The 19,849-nt window shown below is 34.1% G+C and overlaps 1 protein-coding gene across 1 annotated transcript; it reads right to left on the reverse strand.

The window, feature by feature from the left end:
- Window positions 1-4,622: 4,622 nt before the first annotated feature.
- Window positions 4,623-16,378, reverse strand: LOC103707839 (la protein 1-like). Its single transcript, XM_008792512.4, has 10 exons — window positions 16,240-16,378; window positions 16,053-16,131; window positions 15,811-15,963; window positions 15,107-15,249; window positions 11,615-11,763; window positions 8,569-8,649; window positions 8,099-8,459; window positions 6,086-6,233; window positions 5,265-5,343; window positions 4,623-5,182 (listed from the first exon to the last, which is right to left on the reverse strand). Exons 1-10 carry the CDS (start codon window positions 16,288-16,290, stop codon window positions 5,071-5,073), a joined length of 1,356 nt encoding a protein of 451 aa, XP_008790734.2. The 5' UTR covers window positions 16,291-16,378; the 3' UTR covers window positions 4,623-5,070.
- Between the last annotated feature and the right edge of the window lie 3,471 nt (window positions 16,379-19,849).

Raw genomic sequence — 19,849 nt, forward strand, 5'->3', positions numbered from 1 at the left:
AAATAGTTGATAAATGAAAATCAAAGTCTAAAAATAGTTGCTAATCCAAGGTTTACTATGTTGACCGATATTCGAATATCTCAAACTTATAATATTGGCGAAGATATTGAAAAATCTTTCATCATTCTAAGTTCACATTTCATCCTTAATGAATATAATTGATATCTTAATTCATCTCGGTCTCCATCACCCATCAAGATAATTGATATCTCAATTTTTGAAAATCTTAATTTGCACCTTTCAGGACATTATGACAACATTTTTTTCAAGCAAGACTATAAGACTTATTATATTTATATACATTGTATCTTTTCTATATTAAAAAAAACTTTGGGGAGGTTCTTTGATTCTAGCAAATCTGCCGATAAATGGAATATCTTTTGAATCACAGATAAAAGTTCATTATATAATAATCATCGATTGGGTAGTTTTGGAAACATAACGTTTAATTTTTTGGGATTTTCTAATGCCCCAAATTTCTCTCTCTATCCTGAATAACTTTTTTTTCTAACAAACTTATTTCTCCTCTATCATTCTATCAAGTTCATCCACCTCCGATCTCTATCTAGTATTTTAATTTTTAACTTTTATGTTCTTATTTATCTAAACTACTTATTATTGTTAACTAATTTATTTTTTAACAGACGTCCATAGCGCATGTCCATATTAATGACCTTATTTTTTATGGAAAACTGGATTATTTTTTATTATATTCTTTTATGTAAAATACTAAATAAGAGTCCTAGTTGAAAGTATTTTTAGTTAAAATACAGGTTCACATTTTTATGGAAATCCCATTTTCATTTTTATGGAAATCTCGGTTATTTCTTATTAACTATTTTTACATAAAATACTTAATAAGGGTCCTAGTCGAAAGTGTTTTTATGTAAAATACTTAATCAAAGTCCAAATCAAAGGTGCTTTATATAAAATACTTAATAAAATTCCAATTTGAAAATATGTTCATATTTTTATGGAAATCCTGTTTTCATTTTTATGAAAATTCTGGTTATTTCTTATTAAATATTTTTATAAAATTACTTAATAAGAGTCCTAGTTGAAAGTATTTATATATAAAATACTTAATAAGAGTTCAAGTCAATAGTATTTTTATGTAAAATACTTAATAAGAGTCTATTTTTATATAAAATACTTAATAAAAGTCAAAGTCAATATTTTTAATTACAATACACATTCATGTTTTTATTTAAAAAATGATTATTTCTTAATATGTGTGTAACAATCGAGGACCTCATCCAAAATGGCTAGCTAAAACGTATTATTTGGGTTTTTTGATCCTATATAATTACCCCAAATCTACCTAGCGAATAACCGATGTCAGACTAAACACATGCCCGCACGGGTCCTCATTAGTGTAAGGATTTAAACCTATTTAAATCTAATCACAAGCATTACAATCGATCCATAGTCAGCTCCAATGTATCCATGCTGCAATGCTTTCTAGTCCACATAGATTATGAGTCAGGTTCTCTCTGATACCAATTGTAACAATCCAACACCTTACCCAAAATAGCTAGCCGAAAGGTATTATTTGGATTCTTTGATTCTATATAAGTACCCCAGATGTACCCAGCAAATAATCGATGTGGGACCCACATGGGTCCTCACAATGTATTTCTACGTAAAATACTTAATAAGAGTCAAAGTCAAAAATATTTTAATAAAATACACGTTCACATTTTTATGCAATTCCAGTTTTGCTTTTATAAAAATTCTGGTTATTTCTTATTAAACATTTTATGTAAATTACTTAATAAGAGCCCTAGTTGAAAGTGTTTTTATGTAAAATACTTAATAAAAGTTCAAGTAAAAAATATTTTTAACTAAAATGCACACTCACATTTTTATGGAAAATCCGATTATTTCCTATTATATGCAATATATGTAAAATACTTAATAAGAGTCCAAGTCAAAAATATTTTTAATTAAATACATATTCATGTTTTTATGAAAATTCCATTTTAGTTTTTATGAAAATTTTGGTTATTTCTTATTATACATTTTTATGTAAAATAATTAATAAAAGTCCTAGTCGAAAGTGTTTTTATGTTAAATACCTGATAAAAGCTCAAGTCAAAAACATTTTTAACTAAAATGTACGCCCACATTTTTCTGAAAAATTGGATTATTTCCTATGACATGCTTTTATGTAAAATACTTAATAAGACTTCAAGTTAAAAAATATTTTTAATTAAAAGACACCTTCACATTTGTAAGGAAATCCCGGTTATTTCTTACCAAATATTTTTATGTAAAATACTTAATAAGAGTTCTAGTCGAAAGTATTTTTATGTAAAATACTGAATAAGAGTCCAAGTGGAAAGTGTCTTTATTTAAAATACTTTGTAAGAATCTGTTTTTATGTAAAATACTTAATGAAAGTTCAAGTCAAAAATATTTTAAATTAAAACATATGTTCACATTTCTATGAAAAATCTGATTATTTCTTATTATGTGCTTCTATGTAGACTACTTAATAAAATACACATTCATGTTTTTATGAAAATCTCATTTTTATTTTTAAGGAAATCTCAGTTATTTCTTATTGAATGTTTTTATATAAAATACATAATAAGAGCCATAGTCGGAAGTGTTTGATGCCCGAAAAATAGACACCTGTGTCAGTGTTTTTATGTAAAATATTTAATAAGAATCCAAGTTCAAAGTTTTTTTATGTAAAATACTTAATAAAAGTCCAAGTTGAAAACACATTTTATTAAAATATATGTTCGCATTTTAATGGAAAATCCGATAATTTATTATTATGTGCTTTTGTGTAAAATAATGAATTAGAATCCAAGTCTGAAATATTTAAATAAAAATTATGTTCACGTTTTTATGGAAAATCCGATTATTTCTTATTACGTGCTTTTACGTAAAATATTGACTAATAGTCCAAGCCAAAAATATTTTCACATTCATGCTTTTCCGGAAATCCCATTTTCATTTTTACGGAAATGCCGATTATTTTTAGATATTTTTATGTAAAATACTTAATAAGAGTGCTAGCTGAAAGCATTTTTATGTAAAATACCTAATAAGAGTCCAAGTCCAAAGGGTTTTTATGGCCCTAGCAAAAAAAGGGTTTTTATGTAAAATTCTTAATAAAAACCTGTTTTTATGTAAAATACTTAATAAAATTCCCAAGACAAAAATATTTTTAATTAAAATATACGTTTGTGTTTTTATGCGAAACCGGATTATTTCTTATTATTTGCTTTCATGTAAATTACTTTATAAGAATGAGGTCGAATATATTTTCACTTAAAATATACTTTCACATTTTTATAGAAACCCCATTTTCATTTTTATGGAAATCCTTGTTATTTATTATTAATTATTTTTATGTAAAATACTTATAAAAGTCTGTTTTTATATAAAATACTTAGTAAAAGTCCAAATCATACAGGTTTGCTTTTTCCTGATTTTTTCTACGAATTTTTTTCAATTTTTTCTGATTTTTGAAGAGGGCTCTCCAAGGCCTTTTTCTTGGTTTGCTAGAAGATCTTATCTGCCTAGGATCTTCCAGCAATAGATTGTATCATATTGATACATTTGAATTCAAAGTGGTAGAAAAGATAGGAAATCCAAAAAAAAAACATATCTACTTTGTATTTTTCCAGGATAGTTCTTTCTTGAAAATGGGTTAACTATCCCTGAAAACTAGAGACTGGCTTTAGCCGATGGCCTCAATCTCCATAAACTACTCCATTCCTATGGCATCCATACAGATCCAATGTTCTTTAATTTGTTTATAATGTTACACAAGGATTCCAAGCAGCGAAGAGAAACAAAATAATGCTTTGGTTTTAGCCATTTGTGACATTGAAGCATTAAATAATCTTTAAGATTTTCTTTTAGCAGCTTCAATCAATGTATTTTGGTTCTACTTTAGTTTTCTCATGAATAAGGCACCAACCATGATCATGTACCATTACATAATCGGCTTCTTAGTTTGCTTTATTTATAAATATATGCTAACATACTTGTGACAATGATATGAGTTGTTTGATATAATATACTATCTTTAAACTATTTACTTAAAAAAATATTATAATATTTAATTATAAATAATATAAAAAAATAGATCACATCCAATGGCTTGAATAAATAATCAATATAAAGCCTTCCATTATTCAATGTCAACCATAAATGCTAATACAGTTTCATAAGAATATTACATTTACTTCTCTCAAACCCAAAATTAATAATAAAATATTCAAATTAAAGATTCATTCCATTCACCATTAATATATACCATTCAAAACTTAAAATTCATAAAGTTATGCATGATGCCAAACCCTAACTTATGCATTAAGTCAATACGACAATAAATAGTAAAATCAATAAGCATCATCTATACTATTAAAAATACCTAGAAACTATAATTTATATTTTTATTTAACCTAACCATCACGAAGCCATGTTTACTACAATCTAATGTTTAAAATCTAAAACCATTTACTTTTAAAATGTATGAAATATAATTCATACAGTGAAAATTTTCATTTACACACTCCATAGTACATTCTACTATTCGAACATAATTGATACCATTTATTTTTGCACTAACTCGATATATAAATTAAAAACCATCAAAATATACAGAGTTTCGATTTCTATATATTTCTCATATTTTAGCTCTAAGTTCAATAGTTTAGATCTCCAAAAACAGTCCAGAGTGAAGAACTATCATTCCACATCCATCTTCCTCCACAAAACAAACATACCCAGCGCTTGTTTGTCGATGGCGAGTCAAACAAACAGTACTTGCGCCGCCGCCTAACGGGAGCAAGACAGACGGTCAAAGTTGGGATCAGCTTGCAACCGAGGAAGCATCAAATGGAGGTAAAAAGGCAATCTTAACACAGCTCATTACATAAGAAAATAAAATATAAGGTCCTATTGAGCACACATTGATGTCTTATTTAAATTTGATGACCTATCTCAGTGGAAACTATAGGACATTGATTGCTCCACATTGCACAAGACTACAAGCAAAATCGGTCCCCTGCAAGGAGCTATTCTGATAAGAGCTGTTTTGGAAACTCATGCAGCAGCATCAACTTTCTGAGCTTTATTAGATTGCCTGTGGGCAGAATCTGTTTGGCGAGAACGCTTGCCACCAAAGTGCTTCCCACCTCTAATGCTTTTACCGCCTCTGTCGCAATGACATTACATCTGATTAAGCTTTTTTTAAGGTGTAGTAGCTCACTATAAGGGAATTTATCAAGGTGCATTACCTTCCTTTGCAGCCTTTATTTTCCCTGACTCTATCCTGGTTACCACGAAGCAAATTCCAGTACTCCTTTTCAGCCTCACCTGAAACCAAAGCATCAAAAGAAACCAGTTTGAAATGCATATTTGGAATAATCTGGTTTCAATAGTTTGGATTTTTCAAAAGAAAAAATAAGCTTTTTAATGTTCGAATATTTCTAATTGCAAAAGATCATTGTCATTATTCTCTTGTTGTATATATCCTTTTTCAACAACATTCTATATCTAGTACATCAATATGAACAGTTCATATCAGGCATTATGAAAAAAGCTAAAATTAAATCCAGCATTGGAACACATTCAAGATTTTTTTTTTTTTCAAAAGAAAAAATTACAGGATTTTTAATGTTTCAATATATCCTTTTTCAACAACATTCTGTCTAACATATCAATATGAACGGTTCATATATCATATGAAAAAAAACCAAAGTCAAGTCCAGCATGGGAAAACATGAATGTGTTTATGCTATAGCAGTAAACCCCATTTTTGCATTGCTGTTTTATAATGGAGTCACAATTTCTTGGCCATATCAGTAAGCACGCATCAAGATTGATGCCTGAATAGCTTCTATACCTGGGTGCCAGCAAATCTAAAGACCCAAACCCCATCCCTCTGGAAGTTACACAGGCATCAATATTTATGAAAACGTCCAGCAACATTGGAAAAAAGGCACAGTCAGAATTCATGAGAAAGATTTAGTCTAATTATGATTTTATAGTTCTAGAATAATGAAGGAGAAAACTTATGAAAAGAATTGTGAAGCACAGGGCAAAGTAAACTGTATACCACTCAGGGCTTCCAAGGTAACAATATAATTTTTCACGATCAAGCCGCCCTCATCAGCAAGCACTGCTACTGCACGAGCTTTTGTAGCTGCATCAGGATCCTCAAAACGAATGTATCCTGATTCTTCTCCCATTCTATAATCAATAAACTTCATAAACAAAAGAATCAGATAAAGTTTACAGAAACCAAGAAAATAAAAATTTATACAGGAAAACATGAAATTCTAGGAAATATACAAAAGCAAAAATATTTCCCAAGTACACCAAATAAACTGGATCCTACAAATACCCCTCTTCCTAGAACAAAGCACATAGATTGGGATCTCAGCTTGTGTTATGGTTCGTGTAAGTTCAGCTCTCCTGGGTATACCAATTTAAGAAAGACTCCAAGCTCACAAAGTATCCCGATCCCATTCCTATTCTGTTTCCAACTCTCTATACCCAATTTACCGGTATATTTCCTATGCCTCCAGATGAAACCCATGTAATTGGATATGATAGGCACTCATAAGAGTCTTTGCATCCACTTCTTAACCTTGCCGACACAAATTACCTACCCAGTGCGCAAGAGTCCTACCACTATAGGGCCTAGGAAGGGTCAGATATATGCAGCCTTATCCCATATGTAGAAAGACTAGTTTGTGTTTCGAACTAATGAACCCATGACACCCAGGCTACAAATTCCCTACCCAATTCCCTTTGGACTGCCTCTGCAGTTCTTTCTCTCTCTTGGTTCCACCACCCCAATACTATCAACACATCTCAAAATTTTACCAAAATATTGACCAAGCCAGGCCCTGCACCATAGCCTAACCACGTTTATTATCCAACATATATGCATTTTAGAACATGCTAGAGCTGGTTCGCTGGCGAGTGGCGAGGGAAGCTTCATCAGCTAGTTTTGACTTCTGATAATCTATGTACTAATTATTTATTCATCTTCACTATTTAATGCTATGCATTAAAATGATAGATTAGGATTGAGTTTTATCCTCTATTTGATTTTTATTATTTAACTGAACACAATATTTTGACATGTATGGTGCATGACTATTGCTAAAGGAATTCTTGAGAAATGGCTACAAGTCCAAAATATTTGTTTTCTATTAAATTTATTTTTTATATTTCCGTAAATTGATTGACCACTTCTTTTAGTGCCTCTTTCTCAAACATTTTCTGAATATAGATGGAATCATAAAGGTGCATGTACCAAAAATTGGAATGCCTCTATTAGTTCTTGGATTTTGCATAAAAAGAAATTAGTGCATTTGTGGCAAAAGGTCCACCAAACATACGAGTTAGTTTAAGGTCTTATGAATCATAATTTTTCAATTATTTGGAGCAAGTTCATAGATATTATCTTCCTTATATCATAGAGAGAGTTAATAATCCTTTTAATTCAATAGTTCCATTGGCATCCATCTCCCTCAAAAATAGGTCCACATGCAGTGCAGGGGGAGCACGTTTATAAATTTTCTTATGTAAATAATTAAAAAGAAGTTATTTTAGCTCTTGCTAAGCAATACAACATCTTTATGTCTTTATCATTAATATATACACTGATGAGAGAGAGACACACAAAAAGAAGGAATATTATAGCCATGTCGCTATATTTAGACATAGTCGATGAACCAGGTCAGTCAAATAAATTTGGTTGGTTGAATCAGTTTAGATTGGTAGCAACAATGATTTTGGCAAATTATCTAATCAACTAGGTAAAAAACATTAAAAATGAAAGCTTTCAATTGTCTGCTTTTAATATCAAATCTTTAATCTTGTAACTTACTCATTCTTCATAATCCAGTTATCTTAACAATTAATTAGACTTACAACCTCCATCTGCATATCCAGATGCAATTTTACTAGTACAGTGAACCATAAAAAACAGTACTAGCTGCATGAAAAACTGGAGGATATAGTAGCCGCCACACGTCGAGAAAACAGGAAAGTACACAAGGTCACAACAAAAATTTTGATATAGCAGGGAATGAAAAAGACTGAAGCTACAAAATACCTTAACAGTTCCAAATTTCTGGAAGACCTTTTTCAGATCCTCCCGTGTAATTACAGTCTTGCATGATGAACCACTGGTACCATCATCTTTACTCTCTTGGGCAGCAGCACCAGTAGCCATTTCTTCACTTTCTTGCACGTGATTCTCAGAGGCATCATCTGAAGACTTCTCCTCATTGTTATTAACATTTTCTAACGTCTTCTGTTCACCATCTTCATTTACACTCCCCGTGGAATTCGGAACTTCTTCTGTCTCACAACCTTCAGCAGCATCAGTCACCTTGTCCGCACCTTTTTGTTTTTCATATTCATAATCTTGCGTACTCTTCAACTTAAACGCAACTATTAGGCCTTTCGGATAGCTATCATCAGATATACCCCATAAAAACATCACACTTAGATTGACAATTATAAATCAAAATAAGTAGGTAAAAGGAGCAAAAATGCTAAGAAAGAAGTGGAGATATTTACCTTCCATTTGGAGCATTTTTGTTCAAGCAATTTTTTTCAAATTCTTCCCTCTTTTTCTCTCTTTCAGCATCAAATTCCTTTCTGCATTACAGAAAGTCAATATAAAAAGTAAATGAAGAGTAACACACGGTTGAATCACACTTCACATCCCTAACTCGATGGAGAATGTCCTGGAAAATGATGTGGGTAATTCATCATGAGAACAACTTATGCAAAAGCCCATGCAATGCAAAGCACAAATGTTCTGAAAGAATCTCTATACATAAGCTTACTGATGCACTAACATACAATTACATGCAAGATGATAAAACATTATTTTACTGCTGAATTATGCATTGTTGTATACAAATTATTGTGCTTCATAACCAATTGGAGGTTTTGTTCAACTTAATCGTTCAGTCTACTTCCAGCAAGTAGTTTCATCTGTTTGGCGTAACCTGTCTCCTTTCTCCTTTGTCAACATGAGGATCTCATCAATGGACGAGGAACTTTCTACAGATGACTGTAATTTTCTGTTTGAAATCTTAAAAACAAAACAAGGAACAGACCTAGGTTGTTAACTTAAGAGTTTCTTTGTCCTAGGTTGATCCAAATATTTTTCACTTTTGTAAAGGTGCACCATGTCTGTAGTCATCATCGAACTTTGTTCAAACTAATTGCAGCAGTTTTTATCAATCTCATTGCTCGTCATTCCTTTTAAGGACTGCTTCTAATGTGATTACAAACCTTTATAATCCTTTTCACAACTCATATCCACATGAGCTGGTCTCCCGCTCATCATTTCGGACCCTTGAACATATCAAAGCAACTCTACTTTAATGGAGTCTCCTGACATCTTTGTTGCAGTTGCCATCATTGTAAAAGCTCATAAAATGGAATTTGTTTTGTTGTGTAACATCCATGCATCAAGAAGGTACAACATAGATCTGTGTATTCTGGGCCAGGTTCATGGATCCTGATTCAGATATGAGCACTAATCTGGTCCTTAAAATCAGGATTGGTAGCCTAAAGGAGGAATAGAGTAATACGATGGAATGGAAATATTAATTTTCAAAGATTTGGGAAGAGGTGGATTCAATTAACTTATAATAATAACTGTACGCTATATTCTATTAAGCATTGTTATTTATAATGATATGCAGAAGAACAGAATGCAAATATTGCATCGAATTCAGTTTTGGTAAAAGAAAGTTAAGTAAATGGAAAAAGACAAGGTCCTGAAACATCAAAAGAAGGTGAGCATTACAATTTTGAAGAGATAAATATGTATAATTTATAATGAATATGAAGAGAAGGCATCCTGCAAGGTCTTGGAAGGTTAGTTGTAATGCAAAGGAATAAATATCACATATCAATAGGAATCAATGCTAAATTTTTGGTTTGTAATGGAAAAAAAAACCTTTACAGGTTCCATGATTTGCCAAGATAACAAAACCCCAAAAATAGGCTTATTTAAGAAAATTAATAATTTAACGTAAAACACAAACATCACCTTTTAGCAAGAGAGTTTGTAACTAAACAAATATTCATCAAAATTGGGTCCAACAACATGGTAATAGAGAACAAAAATCATGCCCTATGAGTAATGTACACTGATTCATATCCAAGAAAGTTTTTGAGACTGCATTTTGGACATTGATGTGTACCTTATCATATAAAATCATATACTTTTGGAGTCTCACTGATCACCATTACAGTACGCAGAATTTGCAACTTGACGACTATGTGTCCACCTAGCATTGAGTTTTTTACTGGTTGCAATTTAAGGACCATATATCAACCCAGTATTGAGTATTCACTAGCATGGCATGTTCTGTAGCATTTTGATCAATACACTCAAATACACAGAATAGTACCAAAATGGAATCATAGTTTTGATTCCAAATTTTTAGAAACTAATTTATATTTTTCCGTTAAGCCTTACCTGGGTAATGTAAATTTTTTGGTATTAATCTGTAATTTGGATAGTATTATTGACAAATATTAAGAAATATTTGTTTGCTCTCCAAACATGTTTTCCTTGGTCAAGTCACAAGGCCATGGGAATCTGATTAGCACCTGGCTCTGCATGAGCTTGTAACTGCTGAGAATACCTCTGTTCATTTAACAAGAACTTAATATATACAGTTTAATCTCTTGCCTTTGTAACGAGAGAAAAAATAATCATAACCTTAGCAATAGGATAAAATACAGGTCAAAGTCAACAAACATTGAAACACATAAGTTGAACATTCATAAAAAGCATATTCGCAGTCAAAGGTTAACCATAGATTTCTACATTAGGAACAAATCCCACATATTCTTGTATACTGAGAATTGCATTGACAAAATTGAGAATGTCTTCCTATGCATGACACAGCATTGTAAGATGGCCATGATGAGTCCTACTTGTGGCCGTGGTAGATGATCCTCTTCATCCCGCATCAAGAAAGTTCTGGAGCTCCAAAAAGATTCTATATGCAAATTACTGATCAGAAGGCCTATTTTCCTAACCTGTATCTATACCATTTGTGCATGAGAAATACTTTTTTGTGCATCCAAGTGTGCATAAACCAGTGCAGGCCCCCTGAAAACACTATATGATTGCAATTACTGTAAAGGAAGTCGAAAGATATAGTGTTGGGCCTAACAAGCTTGTGCATTACTTATGGACGCATGGCATCACCACGCACATAAAGCATTTCTCCTTGGGTGAAGTATAATTTAATATGAAAAAAAAACTCATGCGAAGTGGATTAACTTTCCAGTCAGCCAGCATTCCAGGTGTTTTGGCACTTCAAGCACGATAACATAAGAACTACCGAATTGATGGGATCACACAGACATAAATGAATGGAAAGTCCAATGATTGCATGATGCTGAATGCCACAACTTCTGTAAATTTCATATTTAGACAATTATGGCATTTTAAGGACTTCAATAAGAACAAAAGATGCAGGAAAACATAAGAACATATCAATCATTACATCTTTTAAAGCATATGCCATATTAAGACTATTAAAACCAAAGTAACAGCTTCTAACTACTTCACACAATTAAAACTTACTTCAGTTTTAATTCTAGCTCTGCTCCTGCATAGACAATGCTCTCCTCCAAAACCTTTTTTGCATCACCTTCTTCTGAAAATTCAATTAAAGCAGTGCCACAAAAGTGCCTTTTGTCTGCAACATGACGAGGTAGCCTCACACTGTTCACCTGCATGATTTAATTAAAAAACAAAAGGAAAAAAATCAACACAAGATGGACATTTGCACCTATCAGCACTGATATTATCAATTTGAAGCACTCGAGAGAGAGAGAGAGAGAGAGAACTTCTATTGCACTCTTTTCAACTGGCACCAGAAATGCAGCCAGATTGAAGAGAGATAGGAAAGTTATGCATCAGATTGATGATTTTTTTCAGGGTGATTTCTATGTTGCTAAAAATATTGTCAATGAGCAGAAGACACAGGCAAGAGACATCTGCAGGCTGATAATTTTAAGCATCACAGGTAATAAGTATTTCCTGGTTTAATTCGATGGAGCATATAAGATACATAAATGGATAAAGAAGCTTTGGAACAGTTTTAGAACACAAATTTATGAACTAATTGAGGTCCAAAAAAACCTCATCCTTCGATATATTACACTTTGGATATAGAAATATGATAACTTCTTTTATGAACAATAGCTTTCAATCAAAACATAACCCCCCCCCCCAACGCGTAAAAAATTGAATGCTATCTGCCTTCTATATATATAAAGTCTATCAATTATCAGAAAATTACAAACAAATGCACAATATGAAACTTGAATATGCAACCAAGATACTAACAAATAACTGAAACTGATAATATGCATCTTGAGTTGATCTCAAACTGTGATGCAACCGGCAGTCGACGGTGATTTATGATCAAGAGAGTAACTGTTCTGGTTCAATGACAATAGGAGTAAGAATAAATGGGGATCATATAGCTAGTCAAAGGAATATAAATCTGACATGACCAGGTTTCTTCAGCAATAGTTTCATTCAATTTCCGAGGAAAGACAATGACCATAGGTGTTCACCCAGTGATTTTTGTCTGCTGTCTTCTAGGAAACAAATATTAGAATGTTGGCAGCTGCTAAATAAGCTCCCTCAACCTATTAAAAGCCTTGATACAAAAGCATCAAAGGACCTCTAAAGGTCATATTTTAATCTTTTTATATCACAAAACATTAGTAACCAAACTCAGCTCCATGGAGGAAACTCAGCTTACTATTTAGCCATGACAAGTGCAATTATTGCTCATTTGTGAAACATATAGACTACAAATTTCTTAAGTCTAGTGGTTAGAATGATTACATTTTAATCAAATGAAACATCGTGCAAGTTATGATTAAATAGGGGTGGCAATTTATACCTTGAGCCACCAAATCAACCAGCAACTAGGGCCGAAATCGAGCCATGTGGGGCCAGGCCGCAAACCTACCCAAGCCTAGCCAAGCAACTTAGGCATGAAATTCTTTCCAAATCCTAGCCCGATCTCGGGCCCGACCTGAAGCTCAATCAGGCCTGAGCCAAATAATCCCTTGGGCCGAAAGACTAGGCCCAACCCGACATGGCCTAATTGACCCGAAATTCTTGGTCCAATTAGGCAAAAAATGTTAGCCCGGACCTTAAAAACTCCTAGAAGAACATCCTAATAATGAATTTGGGCCAGGATGGGGCCGAGTTATAAACTCGCGCTTCACCCGGAAGTCAATCTCGAGCTTTGGCCAGAAGTTGAGCTTGGGCTTCAGGCCAAGCCTGGGTTGGGCCAAGCATCAACTTGGGCCCGGCTTGAAATATACTCGAGCCCTAGTTTTAGGCCCAAGCCCGATCTGAACAACCTCGGGATTGGCCCAAGCCCGATCTAAACAGACTCGGGCCAGGATTAAGTCCTTGCAAGTAGCAATAGATCTTTGAATCACAGCAGATTAAGACTTCACCACCGATAGTTGATCTTTAAATATCAGCATAAACAAGAACTCCCTGCCAACAATAAATCTTCTAGGCATAAAATAGTTTAAACATCGAGAAAGACAGCAAGCCCTCATCTTAACATCTAATAAATTCGATTTTAGAAATGGAACACCTGATAGCTCAAAGCTTGGAAAAGCACCACCAAACACTGCAATATCAGAACCTTGCGTTGAACAGCTCAGATCACACAGGACAAGTCAAATACCAACAACCTCGTACACAATGACTTAGACCTTGGTATTCAGCATCAATGGCTCGGACATTCAGAACCCAAAATGCAGATTTTGAAACTAACAATTCTAGAATTTGTCCGGTAGATCTTATGTGCTAACTTGTTCTATTAATCACAAACTCGCCACTCCTTAAACCTCGAAAGCTTAAGGTGTCATCGTGTGCAAATCTCAAAAATAGACCTCGCTGCCCTCAAGTAAATCCTTCCGCAAAAGAAATGTCCTTGATGTGCTTATTTAAAGTGATTCTCGTAGAATTAGTTCACCCCTGTCCTTACTTATAGATTTCAAAGGGAAAACCATCTAGCTGATTTTAATCAGGAAGTAAAAAGACAGGCACCAACAACTCAAATGTAAATAAGCACTTGGAAGGGAGACCTACAGAATTGATGTCCAATAAAATCCAAGAGACGAACATCAAAAATATCTTGAAAAATTAGCCATGATATGATCTTTATTTTTCATCAAAGATTTTTCCGCAATCTATTCAAGAGTCCTAACGACTTGATGTTCAATGAAGTCCAAGAGATGAACATCAAAGATATCATAAAAATTAGCCATGATATCAGATTTATTTTTCTTCAAAGATCTTTCCACTCTATCTATTCAAGATTCACATAAGAGTTCCACAATAGACAACCTTTAAACTAGCTGCACAAGATGGACAAAGGTCCAAACCATTAAGACGATATCAAGTGGCCAAGCATCATTTAGAACATACAAGCTTCATGGGCATGCCTCAGAAGGAAGTCCTATGACTTCCTCACCATCCAACTAGAGTAATTGTACATATACCCATCAACAGTGGAAAGAATTTTAATATCTTACTAGATTCATCACATGGATTCCACATGATAACTATACTCCTTTTGACAACCAACATTGCCGATACCAGCGCATGACAAACGCAAGTCTAGACCTAAGGGATTCCCACAAATTAGGAGAAAAAATCATTGGATATTAAAAGCATCAAGAAGGCAAGAGATGCCAAATCAAGGCAAAATTACATATGTACAAATTACACTCCAATTTATTTGCAGAGTTTGTTAGGTATAATAAAATTATACTTGGACAAAATCAGCCATAGGAGTGGACAAGCATTCTTTCACAAGCCACCCAATAGCCAGCAGCCTGCAAGCATAACTATATAATTCCTACCTTTTAGCAAAGAGGCGTAATGCTTAATAAAAGATGAAGTAATTCACTAAACAACCTAAATATGCAAGAATAGTAATACAAAACTCATGGATCACGGTGATAAAAATAAATAAGATGAGATTGCTGCTATCAAGCGCTCAGTATTTAGGAACGGTGTGAAAAATACCTTGCCGCACTGTGCAAAGAAAGACTGTACATCTTCAAGCTTCACATCATAAGGTAAAGGGGACGCAGCGATGGTTCTTGAATCTACTTGCTCTATAACCTCCTCTGGCTTCAACAGTACAGTACTTCTACCAATTCTCTTCCCTACACAAAGTTCACTGAGCACATAAGAATAGCATATCTTAAGATGCAAGCAAGTCTAGATTAATGACAAGACAAGGTTCATATACCAGGCATTAGTTAAAGAATGTTAAGATTCTAAATAACCGCATCTAACCTCAAGTCTTGAAAGGGCCTCAAGAAAGTTAACATTTTACATAACCACCGGTGGTTCAACCTCAACTAAGGAAAGAAATGTATTTGTGTGTGAGCAAAAATTATTACTCTTCATTTGAATAAAAAAAAAGGCCCTGAAAAGAGCATCTTTGGTTTGTACCAAAAAACAACAGAGCATCTTCGGTAATAATCTTTACAACTTCTTGAACTGTACTTGGGTTATGACATTAAGCCCTGAAATAGCATAAGGAAAGCAACTTCACGAAGAAAGTTGGAAGTCAGATGCTTTTGATAACCATAAGATGAAATAAGTAAAAAACCTTTCTTTTACCCTATCAAAAAAACAAGACCGCCATTGACACAACCTCACCAAAAACTCCAACCACCAGTACAAATTAGCACTCATGAACAGTTTCACAAGAAACCCACCATCTTCCGAGACTCGGAGAGAAGAAGACCTCCTTAGAACTTCAGCTACTGCCAGTACCGTCTCCTCGGGCACTTCGTCGGGTTTCACAGCGGCGTTCAATCCAAGATGGCTTTTCATCCGAGAAAAAGAACATATGAGAGCCAAGCTCACCACTGGAATTCCAGTCAAGACAAGCACCAAAAAAAAATCCACCGAAAAAACCAAAAAAAATCCGAAAAATAACATTTTGGTGGAAGGATACGTCCATCCTCGCTCTCCTGCACGGTTTTCTTTAGAAACTTGTCCCGGGGAAGATTGCTGTCGCTGAAGTAGAACTCCACCTGCCAACAAAAAACTCAGAAAAGATTTTCTTTTTTTTCGCCAAATTGGGAACGAAGGAAGAGGGATGGCCTCGAGGAAGATGAACGGTGGTCGGAAGATGGACTCACCTGGCGAAGGATGTTCTTCGCCTTCGCCTCATCCAACGAGGCAGCCGCCATTGTTGATAGTACTGGGAGGTGGAGGGGGGTAGAGAGAGGGAACCAGACAAGGGTTTAGGGCTTTCAGTGTCTGGGATTTTAGGGCTTTATGGAGGTCGGATTCCGTTATGACGTAATCTTTGTGCACGCTCCTAATCGGAATCGGAATCGGAAGCGCGCGTGGGAAACATCACTGCCTCCTCCTTGCCAATGTCTCGCGGTAGAGATTGTTTGGTGTATGGGACTGCACAGCGGATCCAAGCACAACAGCTGGTGAAGGGTGTCAATAAAAAGTTGCTGGCTTGTACAAGATTCTAAGGGCATATGCATTTTTCTTAAGAATTGGGCTAAAAATTTGTAAGAATTGGACCTATTTATTTTTATTTTCTAAAAATCTATCCAAATTCCATGCAGGTCCTAGTCTTAAGACTGCATGAAAAAAAAAAAAAAAACTTTAACAAAGATCTATAGGTCTTTTTTATTTCTTCCCACCGGATTTGGACCGGATGAATTTTAATTGATATAGGGCCACTCAAAAGGATGGTCCAATTAAAGAATTTTACAGGATATTCAGCCCAATCTTATAAGAAGAGCCAAACAGACCCTAAGTTGTAATTGTATTATGTACCTAAAGTAGCATTTTTATTTTTTTTAAATAATATATTAACAAATTGACACTTGTCGTGCACTTTTTATTTTGAGATTAGAAGCGACTAATTTTGAAGAAAAAAAGATGCATATGTAAATATAGGTTTAAAAAAATTGTGATCATGAATAATTTAGATTAAATTGCTTGATCTTGATATTTAGGGGGGAAAAGATAATATCAAGAAAACAAAGAGGACATTATCGCAATAAGTGGTTGCATAAAGTTGTTGAAAAAAGAAAAAAGTAGGTGTATATTTAAATTCAAATCAAATTCATCTTACACATCTACATGAAATATCTATCATATATTTTTAACAATGTGTTACTTATTTTCCTAATAATAGAAATTTTTTGTCCAATACAAAGACCTTGACTTGCACTTTTTAATCTATATCTAAGATTTTGGTAGGCTTTTTTAGCTTGCATCAGCAAATTTTGATATTAGATATTGGTTTTCCTTAATTATGTTCTCTTTTCTTTAATTTTTTTATTGCTTTTATGATGTATGCTCGCCTAGATCAAGGTTTAAGTCATAGTACTAGTCACTTTAAAATTCCAAAAGCTTTTAAACTTTCATTTGCTTTTGAATTCTAGTTGTTTTCAAATACTTAATTGCCATGCAAACTCTAAAGTTTTCAAAATTCCAATATCAAGTGGTATAAAATGTACTACTTAGAGTTGAGCTCGAGCCAGAAAGAAATGCTAGAAAGCAACCTACTTTGCCAATTAAGATGGGTCTCGAATGATTGATCGAGTCTCCCCTCCTACCAAGCTCTACTTTCATCAAGTACACCTAGTTGGATGACCATGGTGGTTGCTAGATTGGTCTAAGAAAAGTTTTCTGACCATTAAAAAGAGTTAGTAGATAGTTCCTTATTAGATTGTTACTTTTCTACTAGAGCATGTGAGTTCGATTAGCACCTAAAGTCCAAGGTCGGAGTAGAGGATGGTTTAGCGGTCTAATGGAGACTAGAACTAAGTTAGACCTAAAAATACAGCACCAGGCTCTAAAACCCTACTGATGTTGAACAATGCACCATCAAAAAATGATGGGAATCATTCCTTGATTTGATGAAAATCATATTTTGATTCTCTCGACACCAGATTAGGCAAATATGGGCAGCTATACAATCCCATGTGATGAAAATTATTTTTTGAATTTCTCACGCAACCATGCAACTAGATTTGGCAAATATGACCAGCTGTATTATCCCATGTGATGGAAATCATTTCTTGATTTTGCCAACTATACATATCGATAGAGATTTTCTATATATAGATCAAATCATTCCTTTGATGAAGAGATATTGATCCCTTTGATGTAGGGATATTGTTTCTATATGAAGTGTATATAATCATATCATCATAGCTAATGAAAATCAAGCTTTTTGGCTACAAATTTCTTTCTTAACATGGTATCAGAGCCATCAATTCTTTATTAAGCGTTCGACACCACAATCTTCTACCTCATCGGCATCCCGATGATGGTGCATTAGGGGGTCGTCCTTTTTTTCGGGTGGGAGCCATCCATTCTTTATGGCAAAAAGTTTTGCACCCTCTACCAACTCTTCCACCATTGCTTCAAATAGCTCTGCCTCTACTTCTCTCGTTGATTCAAAGTTTGTTCTTATCCTACACTATACACCTCTCTGAAACTAAGGTGCTACTCTTGTTTCCAAACTTTTGATTGGTGATAATTATTATAGTTGGTCACGTTCCATGAAAATGGTTTTGAATGCCAAAATTAAACTGGGTTTCATAGATGAGTCTCTTTCGCGGCCACCTGCCACATCTTCCATACGTTCTTTATGGGATTATGTCAATGACATGGTTGTTTCATGAATTCTGAATGTGTTCTTATAATAACTTACAGGGTCAATCGCATTTCCTCTCCGATTTTGTCTAATCTTTCTCCACATGAAGTTTTGTTTAGTACTCAACCTAGTTATGCTCACTTTAGGGTCTTTGGTTGCCTCTACTCACCAGTTAGCAGATATTTTCACCAAACCCTTGGGCAGAGATGCATTCCATTTCATTGTTGGCAAGTTGGGCATTATAAACCTCCACATGCCAACTTGAGGGGGAGTGATGGGAATCATTCCTAGATTTGGTGAAAAATTATATCTTGATTCTCTAGACCCCAGATTAGGCAAATAGGGGCCGCTATACAATCCCATGTGATTAAAATCATTTCTTGATTTACCCAGCCAACCATGCAACCAGATTTGGCAGATATGACTAGCTATATTATCCGATTTAATGGAAATCATTTTTTGATTTTGCCAACTATGTACATATTTGTAGAGATTTTCTATATATGGATCATATCATTCCTTTGATAAAGAGATATTGATCCCTTTGATGTAGAGATACTGATCCTATATAAGCATATCATCATAACCAATGAAAATCAAGCCTTTTGGTTACAAATGTTTTTCTTAACAAGAAACAAATAATGCTACAGTAGCCACCATCACAAGGCATAACCATAGCCGCTCCCTTCGAAAGGTTCGAGTCGTTAATCCAAGGTAACCAATAGTGGATCTGGTCACCATTAATTAAATCATTAGCTCCATAACCGACATCAAAAGGATTCTAACAACATATAGGCAATTAGCTAGCCTCAATAAATGACTATTTCGTTGGAAGCCATTTTTCTGAATTTCAGCAAATCCAATTTGTGAAGGCTAAGCTAAAAGACCCAACCGGGATCTAGTGTTCTACCTTAAAGAAGATCCATGCCTGCTAATTACTATGGTTGGAAGCCCATCACAATAGAGGCCAAAATAAGAAGAACCTGAAGGACTGCCATGTCCCTTCAGACTAATCCCAAAGTCCCTACACTCAGAATGCTCCAATATCTTCCATCATCACACTGTATGCTAGAACCACTACATCACAATCCTCATGGACAATGATAGTAGTGAGAACG

The sequence above is a fragment of the Phoenix dactylifera genome, chromosome 7 (assembly GCF_009389715.1).
Source record: "Phoenix dactylifera cultivar Barhee BC4 chromosome 7, palm_55x_up_171113_PBpolish2nd_filt_p, whole genome shotgun sequence".
Lineage (NCBI taxonomy): Eukaryota > Viridiplantae > Streptophyta > Magnoliopsida > Arecales > Arecaceae > Phoenix > Phoenix dactylifera.